The sequence below is a fragment of the Podarcis erhardii genome (genome assembly GCF_964252035.2).
Source record: "Podarcis erhardii genome assembly, chromosome: 14".
NCBI classification, from domain to species: Eukaryota; Metazoa; Chordata; class Lepidosauria; order Squamata; family Lacertidae; genus Podarcis; species Podarcis erhardii.
Genome location: NC_138503.1, coordinates 46,147,133 through 46,158,758, shown reverse-complemented (window position 1 = coordinate 46,158,758; position 11,626 = coordinate 46,147,133). Strand labels below are relative to the sequence as shown.

General features: G+C 47.7%; 1 protein-coding gene across 4 annotated transcripts in view; it reads right to left on the bottom strand.

The window, feature by feature from the left end:
* Positions 1 to 520: 520 nt before the first annotated feature.
* The window catches only part of MYH11 (myosin heavy chain 11), a 95,405-nt gene continuing 84,299 nt past the window's right edge, over positions 521 to 11,626 (bottom strand). For 3 of the 4 annotated variants that reach the window (XM_081839490.1, XM_081839489.1, XM_081839491.1), the window contains 6 exons: positions 11,011 to 11,099; positions 10,141 to 10,264; positions 8,750 to 8,958; positions 8,035 to 8,143; positions 5,827 to 5,999; positions 521 to 1,266 (listed from right to left, as the gene is read on the bottom strand). In XM_081839490.1, coding sequence (XP_081695616.1) covers positions 1,119 to 1,266; positions 5,827 to 5,999; positions 8,035 to 8,143; positions 8,750 to 8,958; positions 10,141 to 10,264; positions 11,011 to 11,099 — 852 coding nt within the window. In that variant the 3' untranslated portion in view covers positions 521 to 1,118. Of the gene's footprint in view, positions 1,267 to 4,116; positions 4,150 to 5,826; positions 6,000 to 8,034; positions 8,144 to 8,749; positions 8,959 to 10,140; positions 10,265 to 11,010; positions 11,100 to 11,626 lie in introns of all 4 variants that reach the window. The other variant, XM_081839492.1, reaches the window with a different exon arrangement.

Sequence of the window (11,626 nt, the reverse complement as noted above, 5' to 3'; positions counted from 1 at the left end):
TCTCAGATTCTACCCTTGAAATATGCAGTATTGTTGACTGCAGAATTTAAACATGTTGGAAAGTCCTTTGGGAACTGGCTGCATGAAGAGATGGTGTTTTATGCCATTGGAGGGGTAAAAAATTAACAACTTACTGTTCCTTTTCATTTTGCCCTCTGTGTGTTCCCAACCCTCCCTGCTTATGGCATTCCACCACCAGTTAGAGCCTCTTTAATCTTCTGGAAACTTACTTTTGGAAACTGTTTTTTTTGTTCCTTTGAAGGAGATTGAGTACACATTTTACAGTTTAGTGTTCAGTTGGCAACACCATGCTGCCAGAAGCTCACCCGAAAAACACCAGTCAGAATTAGGAGCACGCTTGCCCCATGAGGTTTCCTGTGACTGTTTTAAAACAGAGCAAATCTCTCGTCCTCTTTGCAGGCTGGCTCATGTTTCCTGCCTAAAGCTGGTGAACTCTGCTTAAACCTAATACCGTTCCCTCTGCTCACATCAGCCCAACAAAACTCGAGAGCAGCCCCAGTGATTTTATAAACCTTTATTAGTGTGTATTTAAGCACAAAATCCATCTAGAACAATAACAGTTGATTTAGTACTCTTCATTCCCCCCCCCCAAAAAAAAGTGATGAAGAAAGGCACTTTGATCTTGTGAACTGGCTGGAGGGAGTTGGAAGAGGGGGGGGGTGCACTATCTGGGTGGGTACCTGAAACTTTACCAAGGAGAAGAAAGGAACGGGTAGCGAGATTAGGGAAGAGGCCAGAGGCCCAATAGATTTTTGCCTTGCTGTTGTTCTATAATAAAAGGGGGGTGTTTTTGGTCGCCCCGCCCTGTTGCGTTAGTCCCTCGGTGAAGTACATTCGCTCTGGAATGATGCCCGGCAGCGGGCAAAAAGAACAGCGATTCTGCAACAGCTAGGAGGGTTGGTGTGTACATTGGAGTAAAAGGCAGCTGTGCTCTCATCAAGGCCTCAAGGGAGGTGTCAGTATGTCTTTGGGATCAATAAAGCAGCATACAGTGCTACAATTACCCCTCTTTTATACCCCCCCTGTTTTGTTTTTTGGTGCAGAGTTAAAATCAGCAAGCGTGTTTTTTAAAACAATTTTTTTAAAAAAAATCATTATTATTCACTGGCTTTTGTTCCGTTGAAATCCCCATCCCGGGCGTCCGCTTCATCTTCCGACCCTTCGGCGTTTTCGATCACACGACGGCCGCCGCCGCCACCCCCAGATCGGCGCGAGGGGGCGAAGGAGGACGGCTCGTTCCCACGCCTGCGGTTAAAGGAATGCGAAAAAAGAAGGGAGGAAGAAATGGGAATCTAGCAGCTCATTGAACTTTTCCACCACCCCGGCTCTTAGAAGCAGGGAAAGGTTGAAGGTATAAGCCAGGGGTTGCCAACCTGGTGCCCGTGCACGAACAAGATGTCTGCAAGATTGCCCTCCCTCTCCCCGCCCCCTGTAATGATGCTTGAAAGCAGCGGTCTGTGATGGTGTGTTTCCCCCCCGGTTTGCAAAGGCACCCCAAAAGGTTGGCAACCCCTGCTTTTAGCAGGCTGTAGTTTGCAAAGCAGCTCTACCCACTAGGTCAGTCTGCTCCCTGGTGGGGGGGGGTTAGTTGGTTGGCTGCGAACAGGGTTAAAAAGCATCGTTCTTGGATCAGGTGTGGGGCTACATGCTCAGCTTTTATTCTGACATAGAGGGGTGGGGTGCAGGTACAAGTGATTTAGGTTGTTATAAAAGACCATGAGGACAATCAACTTTCTGCTTGGAGTGATGATGCCAAAGGACTAGGCGAAGCTGAGAATGGGGTGCGGTGGGGGCTGAAGGCAAGACTATACCTTTGCTTTCTGATGGCAGACCACCTCTGACTCCAGAAATTTTTTCTAACCTTTCTCAGCTTCGAAACAAAGCTGCCCCCCAACATCTCTTGGGGGGTTTTTAAGCAGTGGTTGGACGGCCATTTGTCATGGATGCTTTAGTTAAGATTCCTGTATTGCAGGGGGCTGGAAGGGGACCCCCCCTCCAATTCTGCCATCTTGCAGCAGACAGTTCCATAAATCCATTATGCGTTATGTGAATCTACCGCAAGGCAGTTTAATTTAGATGACCCACGCTGTTCTAGCATTGCTCTTTTATCTGCTTTCTCCCAGATATTCCTCATTCTTTAAAACCTCCACTGAGTTACCCCTTTGTCAACCTCCGCCCACTGCAAAAAAACCCCTACAGAACCCCAAATGTTACATAGCCTGTTCTTAGGTTGGGGCAAGTTTTTAAATGCCATCAGCATTTCAGTTACCATATTTTTCGCTCTATAGGACGCACTTTTCCCCCTCCAAAAATTAAGGAGAAATGTGTGTGCGGCCTATAGAGCAAATGCAGGCTGCGCGGCTAAGCCCAAAGCCAGAACAGGGAGACAGAGCACTGCGCAGTGCTCAGTCTCGCTGTTCTAGCTTCGGGGTTAGCTGCACAAAGCCTCCACGGAGCAGCGGGGTGCCTTCACCCCGCTGCCCTGCGGAGGCTACAAAGGCTGTCCCTGGAGCCAGAACAGTGAGACGGAGCACTACGGAGTGCTCTGTCTCACTGTTCTAGCTTGGGAATGGCTGCGCAAAACCTCCACAGGGCAGCGGGGTCCCCGAAGCCTCAAGCCTTTGGAGTGCAGCGCAAGGTCCTGCTGCATTCCAAAGGCTTCAGGGATCTTTGAGGCTGGCGGTGGGGGAAAACAGTGCTCCCCCCCCCCACCAGCCCCACAAGCTCGGGGGGCAGTGGCAAGGCTGCGCACAGCCTTTGCGCTATTCCCCGACCTGCTCTTGGGGGCTGGCAGTGAAGGAAAGCTGCGCTTCCCCCCCCCCCGCCAGTCCCAAAGAGCAAGTTGAAACAAACCTGAAGCCTCCAGAGCCCAGCGGGAACTCCCGCCATGCTCCAGAGGCTTCGGGTTGCCTTCACTGAAGCCTGGAGAGTGAGGGGTCAGTGCGCACGACCCCTCTCACTCTCCAGGCTTCCAAGGTAGCAGCCTGAAGCCTCCAGAGTGCAGCGGGAATTCCTGCTGCGCTCTGGAGGCTTTGGGTGAATGCACCTTGAACACACCTTGTTTTAGAGGGGGAGAACAAAATTATTTTCCCCTGTTCTCCCCCTCTTACAGTCCGGTGCATCCGATAGAGCGAAAAATACGGTACATTTTGTCCCAGTCCTGCAATATATACAGGGAGGGTGGTATGGGTGTGAATGAATGGTTATGTCCACACCCCTGTGCCTACCAGGAAGAGGAAGAGGACAGGGACCAGAATCTGTGTAGCAACAGCTAAGCAAAGCACGATTGGGTTCCTTGCAAAAAGAGAACCTACAAATATTACAGAATGCAAGTAGTTTTCCCGGGCTGTCCGTCAATGTTTGGCAGCGGAAGGAGCTCAGGACACCTGCACAAGTTCCAGCATTGAACAATTGAGCGGATCAATACTGCTAAGACAGTCCCTAGTTGTGGTTGGGGGTGTGCATATCCGTAGCTCAGTGCTTCGCCGTTTTCCATGCAGAAAGGGTGCAGGTGACACACAACACACAACTCAGCAGTGAGTTTCTAGCCTTCAAGGCAGGACGGTGCATTTTGTTTTGGTGCCAAGTGAATGCACACAGCGGACAGTTAACAGTGCTGCACCCCCAAATTCTCAGGCAGTTCCTAGAGAAAAGCAGCCCAGAGGCAGGATGCTCAGGCATCGTGATACATGTCTATGCCTGGAATGCAGTGCACCATTCCGCTCACACAACGGCAGGTGGCTGGTGCTTGTGGTTTTTTTGCAAAGGCAGCGAGCATTCAACATGATTGTCCGAGAGAGGAGAAAGTAGGGAAGGGAGGCTGTGCCAAACTTCTTAGCATTTTGTGAAACAGAGCACAGATTTGCAGATGTTCACGAAAGAAGGGAGGCAACGAAGCAAAAATCTGTAATATTTGTCTCTTTTGCTACAAGACATTGACATCTAGATATCCAAGCCTTCAGAGTTTGCAGAAATCTCACATGGGTTTTATTTGGGACAAAAAGAAAAAGAGGGTGGGGGAACTGGGATTTGATTTGATTTGATTTTTTTTTTTTTACAAAACACAAGGGGTCTGCAAAGATGAAGGCATGGTACCTGCTCAGTCACTGCGAAGGTTCTGGGTTCCCTCTGAAAGAGAGAAGGGTATCCCAAGCAGTTAGCTGAAGGAGACACTAAACATCTGTTTGCAGGAAGGGTTATTTCCAAGTCATTTATTGGTTTTTGTTTTTTTTTAAAAAAAACCACTCTGTTCATGCTCTGCCAGAACAGCAGTCGGGAGCCTCTGGTCCACAGGCCTAATTAGCCTTATTAAGAATCCTAGTTTGGACCTCTCCTGGCCACCCCTACCCATCCCATGTCATATGAAGTCATGTGAGGGTCACGTGAAGAGACAGGTGCCAAGGAGCAAGCAGGGGTCTTAAAAGGCACTCCCAATTTGTCCTGGGAAGCGGAGTTTCTATACAGGGCCATTTAAATGGGAATTTGCTCCTGTGTGGAGCTGATCCCTGCTGATAGGGAGCCCAGCCGATCAGTGCTAACCTCGAGCTGCGCTCAGAGCAGCTGAGATCTTCCTTTGCTCCAAGGCTTAAGCTCAAGCAATGCTACTATGGAGAAGAAGTTCACCTGGCGTCAAGGTGATTGGCAGGGGCCACACAGCCACATTAAAGTGACTTAATGGAGAGCTTAGGAATCTAGCCTGCTGCCTGCAAAAGGTTTCTCTACCCCAATGCTAGATGGTAAACCTTTCTGTGTGTTTTGTGTGCTACTCTCTTAATTGCAGGAGGGGGGTGGAAGGATCTGCCCATTTTGGTTCTCCCACTTTCTCATTTTTCTCCAATCTTAAACTCGGTGCTGCACATTTTGCAGCAATTTCCATTTTATTTAAAAAAAAAAAAAAAACTTCGTGAAAACTCATCAGCGTTCAAGCACAATTTTCTCATAATAAACACGTTTTGAATATGAAATTTTGACAAGCTGTCTCCCTTAATATAATCAATTTTCCCTGCTATCTTCGTTTTTACGCATGCTTCCCTCTAATAGATGCATTTTGGGTAAATGTTGCATTGCAAAATTCGGATACGTGCAAATTTTGAAGGCTAGCTGTGTTCCGGTTTGCATGCTGCTTCAGAAAATGCAGACTGGGTAGATTCAGCTCTGAAGGTACGGTACATAGAATTGGATTTCTCCTTGCTAAATGCAAGAAAAAATGGGCAGTGGAGAGGAAAAAGGTAGCTGGGGCCCTAGGATGCTTCCTTCCACCGAATCAGACAACCGGTTTGCAGAGGCTTGCTGAGCTCACAGGTTGATGTCTTTCACAACCTTGCCTGAAAATGCTCGGGACTGAACCTATGACTTTTTGCAAAACGGGAGCCTGACCCCTGAGCTATGGCCCTTCATAAATGACCCCCAATTGCTCCCACAGCCAGGGCAGAGAGGAGCCGCAAGCTATGGCAGCGATGGCCCTTCATAAATGACCCCCAACTGCTCCCACAGCCAGGGCAGAGAGGAGCCGCAGACTTTGGCAGCGATGGCATCCTAACTGAGCCTTACGGACCAGCTCTCTCATATGTTCTAAGTTCCATCTGTGGGCAGGGAACAGAACATACAGAGGAGCGTTGACACTCCTAAGTGGGCGATTCCATACACCAGAGTCGACACTCATCAGAGAGGCAGGACCTTATTCAGGCAGAGGGCTGCGTTCTCACATGCGCAACCTTCGGGGGGGGTGTATGTCAATGGTGCATTCTCCCCTCTGCTTTATGGCACTACCACAAACGGGAGGAGGTTGTGGCAGAGAGCACTCACCTGAGTTTGTTCTTCAAGGCGGTCACCTCCCGCCCCATGGCCTCGTTGCTCTCAGTGGCTTCGTCCAGCTCCCGCTGCAGCTTCCTGCGGTTTGCGTTGATGCGCTGGGACTCCTCCTCGGCCTCCTCCAGCTGCCTTTTCAGCTGCTTGACACGAGTGCTGGCCTTGTCAGCCTAAAGGAAGACAGCAAGGCAAGGAGGGCGTTGGGATGGGAGCCCAGAGTTGGCGCCCTCCGCCAGCCTTTTGGCTGCTCAAGCTTTCCTGGATACCTGAAGCCCTAGGACCCATGTACCTACGGGACCGCCTCTCCTGGTATGCCCCGCAGAGGACCTTAAGGTCCACAAATGACAACACTTTGGAGGTCTCAAGCCGCAAGGTGGTTAGATTGCTCTCAACCAGGGCCAGGGCCTTTTCAGCTCTGGCCCTGACTTGGTGGAACGCGCTGTCACAAGAGACCAGGGCCCTGCGGGACTTGACATCTTTCTGCAGGGCCTGCAAGACAGAGCTGTTCCGCCTGGCCTTTGGTTTCGACTCAGTCTGACCCTTAAGTTTTCCCTCCCCTTACAGTTTTGATCCATGGGCTACTTTAAAAAATTTTAAATTGCATTTTAAATTGCATTTTAACCTGTATTTTAAATTGTTCCCCCCCCTCCCCATTATGTTTTTATTTAAATTTTACTGGTGTTAGCCGCCCTGAACCCGGCTCTGGCCGGGGAGGGCGGGGTATAAATAATTTTTTATTATTATTATTTATTATATACCTGAAGGAGCATCTCCACCCCCGTCATTCAGCCCTCGGAGGTCCAGCTCCGAGGGCCTTCTGGCGGTTCCCTCCCTGTGAGAAGTGAGGTTACAGGCAGAAGGCCATCTCGGTGGCTCCCATCAGATGTCAAGCAGATAAACAACTATAATGACTTTCAGAAGACATCTGAAAGCAGCCGTGTATCAGGAAGTTTTTAAGGGCTGGTCTTTTACCGTGTTTTTATATTCTGCTGGAAGCTGCCCAGAATGGCTGGGGCCACATAGTCAGATGGCTAGGGTACAAATAATAACATTTATCATCATCATCATCACCATCATATTTGCTCTAATGTAATGTGCACCTTTTGGGGCCAAATTACGTCGTGGAAATTAGGGTGCATTTACACTTGCCAGAATTTTTTTTTTTGTTTTGGTTTTTTTTTTTTGTTTCAGGGTTTTGGAAATTGAGATGTGCTTGGATTGATATAAAAGATGCAGGAGGAAAAGGTTAATTTATAAGGACCCACAAAGGGGACGAGGGAAGTTCAGGAGGTTCTTTGGAATCTTGTTTTTATGGTGGTTGTTGGATAATTTATTGTAAATTTTTAAAGCCTGAAAAACTAAATTTTCAAAAAGAAGAAAGAAAGAAGATTGAGATGTGCATGAGATTTGATGGTGCATTAGATTCGCAAAAATATGGTATTGTTTTCTTTCTTTCTTTCTTTCTTTCTTTCTTTCTTTCTTTCTTTCTTTCTTTCTTTCTTTTTTCTCCCCCCCCCCCCAATAAATCTTTATTAGTTTTCCGGTTGCATACTCCACATACACATAATGTGTTGCATTTTACATTTACAGTATACTTTCTCTTAAGTGCTGACTTCCTCCTTCCTTCTTCTGGTTTCTTATATCACATATAATTTTATCGCATTATTTTCATCCATTTTGTATATTGTTATTCATTTTCCATATTTGTCCATAGTATATCCATAAACAAATAAATCCTCCTGTTTATACAATTCTTGTTGTCTGTCTGTAGTCATTTACAATGACTGTTAGTTATATTACTCTCCTTATACATTTTGCTTCTTATTATTTTCACTATCCATCACTTTCCCCTTATGAGGTTTATTTCCAATTCTACTGGTTTCACTATTTCATCTTATCTTTCCTATATGCGACATAAATTTCCCCCATTCTTTTTGAAATGTTTCCTCGCCCTGTTGTCTAATTTTCCCTGTTAATTTGGCAATTTCTGCATATTCCATTACCTTCTGTCGCCATTCTTCTACTGTTGGTATTTGCTGTTGTTTCCAGACCTGGGCTGGCAGTAACCTCGCTGCTGTTGTTGCATATAAAAACAATTCGTTCCCTTTCAACCTTCCAGCAAATCCTTCATATCAAGCCCTCTTCCCACACTGTCTTCTGGCTTGACTTCTCGGCTAGCCCACGCCACGTGACACATCAACTCACCTGGTCTTTATACTGTTCTGCTTGCTTCCTTTCATCCTCAACCTGCAGCAGGACTTCCTTCAGCTTCTTGTCTTTCTGGCGCAGGGTCTTTGCTGCCGTTTGCTTTTCTCTGTGGAGCAATGGAATTGAACGGGAAGGTTAAAGGTACTAGTCCCCATGGAGGAAAGTTGTGGCTGGGAAGATGCTCATGTGGTGAAGGGAGTCAGAGGGAAACTGAGCAGGATTCAAGGGCAGAAAAATGCAGTTCTGTTAAAATCTTTCCAGCTTCCCTAAGAGATGAAATTGCTTTGGATTTCAGCTTGGACACGGGAATATCAGTAACTGATTCTGCAAATGAGCCGGGCACACCACAATTTGCACTCCTGAAGGAATATTTTTTAAATAATAATAATAATAATAATAATAAATGGTGAAAAAACCCCAGAAAGTATGTTTATGTATGTGTGCACACACATATATGGTAATGCACAAAGAATTTCTTTTTTAACCATTTTGGATATATTTATAAAATCATTCAAAAGTATTTCCCAGAAGTTAAGGCAGTTTGTGTTGTTTAAAAGCACTCTGCTTATATTTGCATAGAACTGTTTCTTCTAAATTTCATGCAGACGCTCACAAGCACACCTCCTGAGCAATGACAGATTATGACATATTTATGTCCAATTCCAGCACGCACCCCTCCTTTCAGCACGTGGGCACCCCCAGCTGCTAGTACCTGGATTCCTGTTCCAGCTGTTCCTCCAGCTGCGCAATCTTGGCTTCCAGGGCTGTGATGGTGGCCTTGAACTTGGATTTGACGGCTCCCTCCATCTCCTGCAGTTTGGATTTCAGCTCCTTGTTCTGCCTCTCCAGCTGCTGCCGGGCGCTTTCGTTCTTCTGTGCCGCGGTGCGCTCGGAGGTCAGCTCGTTGTTCAGCTGCTCAGACTGGAACCGACAGATGGGAAAGATCAATCAAAGCAGGGCGGGGGAAACAAGTCTGATGAGGGGTGGCCAAGCCTGTCCTGTTCAGTTGCTCTCTGGCCCCGTCTGCGCCAAACATTTAAAGCAGGATCACAGCACTTCAAGCAGCCATCAAAGAACCCTGGGAACTGTAGTTTGTTAAAGGTGCAGAGAGCCATTAGGAGGCGCTCCCAGAACTACAGTTCCCAAACTTCCCAGGGAAAAGGGATTGTCTGAGAACTGTAACTGTGTGGGGAATAACAACTCTCAGCACCCTTCAAAAAACTACATCTCCCAGGATTCTTATAGGGGAAACCATGGCTGCTTAAAGTGGTATGGTAAAGGTAAAGGGACCCCTGACCATTAGGTCCAGTCATGACCGACTCTGGGGTTGCGGCGCTCATCTCACTTTATTGGCCGAGGGAGCCGGCGTACAGCTTCCGGGTCATGTGGCCAGCATGACTAAGCCACTTCTGGCGAACCAGAGCAGTGCACAGAAACACCGTTTACCTTCCCGCTGGAGCAGTACCTATTTATGTACTTGCACTTTGATGTGCTTTCGAACTGCTAGGTTGGCAGGAGCTGGGACCGAGCAATGGGAGCTCACCCCATCGCAGGGATTCGAACCGCCAACCTTCTGATCGGCAAGTCCTAGGCTCTGTGGTTTAACCCACAGTGCCTCCCTTATATCATTAACCCCAGTTGGTGCATGTACAGGCATACCCTGGGAGATAATTGCCTGTTCAGTTCCAGCCCGCTGCAATAAAGCGAACAATGCAACAAACCGAGTCGCATAATTCTTTGGGTTTCCCAGTGCATAATCAAAGTTATGTTTGTGCTATACTATAGCCTGTTAACCCGCATCCTCACAAGGAGCAATATCTGTGGGGTGCAATAAAGCAAAGTGCAATAAAACAGGGTATGCTTTCTTCTCCTATGTGCTTTATTAAAGTATGCATTCTTTTAGATGGAGAAATGCATTGCAAAATGTGCAGAGAAGCATGGATTTTGAAGGACAGCTGCATTTTGGTTTGGGAAGTTGCTGAGTGGGGAATCTGTTCTATTTCTCATTTGAAGGAGCTGCAGATAGCAAGCGAAATTATTTTTTGCTTTACTTTTCTTGCAACTCCCATCCTCCTTGCAGAAATCAAGGTGTCTGCAACGTACCTGCTGGACAGCCTTGCGGAAGCGGTCGCTCATAGCTTCCATGTTGCTCTGCTCCTCTTCCAGCTCCTCCTCTAGCTGGGAGATCCTTGCTTCAAGGCGCCGCTTCTCATCCTGGAGGCTGGTCCTACAATCACACGGTGTCAGGGGCTGGTCAGAATCGGACGCCAGAGACTGCTCTGACTCCAAAGATGGGGGAATGCAGACACAGACAGAGGATTGAGAATTTGCCCCCCCCCCCCTTCAATGTTCCCAGCAGCCGATTCAAAGGCAGGCTGCACAGTCAGGGGAAGAGTTGGACAGCTTTGAGATAGTAGCTAGGCAACCAGGAGGGAGGGAGCGTTTGGGAGACTCTTCATTCAAGAGTGGTGGGTAATTCCCTCCCTCCCCTCGAACTCAGAGGTCTGAAAGGGTTAAGGAACAACAGAAGCACAGGGGAGGGAGAGCTGGCGGTTGGTGTGCTTCTTGCTGCGGAAGGAGAGGTGATTCAGAGTGAACAGCTGATATCCTGATGGAGGGTGGCCCAAGGCTGCTCTCTGTATATCGTTGTAAATAAAGGACTATAAACCTGTCAGAAGCTCGTTAATTCTTATCAGAAGCTCCCAGAGAGAAGAGGAAACTCCCGTGCCTGCCAAAAGATGCACCAAGTCCTCTATTTAATTTTCATTTCTTTGAAATTTTGACACCAACTTTTCATCCCCAAAGACCTAGTCAAATGAGCAGGGTTTAATCATCATCATCATCATCACTGTCATCTTTGGAGAGGGTACTGTGTAAGGCACCTTTTATACTTCTTGTTTGGACAAAACAGCAGCAGTGAGTGGAATTGGGCACATGGTTCTAGTAGCCTCCGAATCCCAGCTGGGAACTTACCTCCCAGAAGCAGAACTTGCCAGCTCTTCAGCCAGATCGTCCTTCTCCTGCTCAGCTTGTTTCCGTGCCCGTTCCGCAGCTGCCAAATCCTGCCAAAGGAGGCAAAATTGAGCCCCTCACTCAACAAAGCAAACATGGCTACTCTAGGTTCCAAGGCTGGGCGGAAGTTAGATCTACTCATATACCTCTGGGAGATTTGCAGTAGATCGGCAAGAGTTTCCAACTTGCAAATAGCAACTAGCAATAGCAAAAACTAAAATAAGTTCTACCCATATTAGATTAAAGGTAAAGGGACCCCTGACCGTTAAGTCCAGTTGTGAACGACTCTGGGGTTGCAACGCTCATCTCGCTTTACTGGCCAAGGGAGCCGGCGTTTGTCCACAGACAGGTCATGTGGCCAGCATGACTAAGCCGCTTCTGGCGAACCAGAGCAGCGCACGGAAACACTGTTTATCTTCCCGCCGGAGCAGTACCTATTTATCTACTTGCACTTTGATGTGCTTTCAAACTGCTAGGTTGGCAGGAGCAGGGACCGAGCAACGGGAGCTCACCCTGCCGCGGGGATGCAAACCGCCGACCTTCTGATCAGCAAGTCCTAGGCTCTATGGTTTAGAAC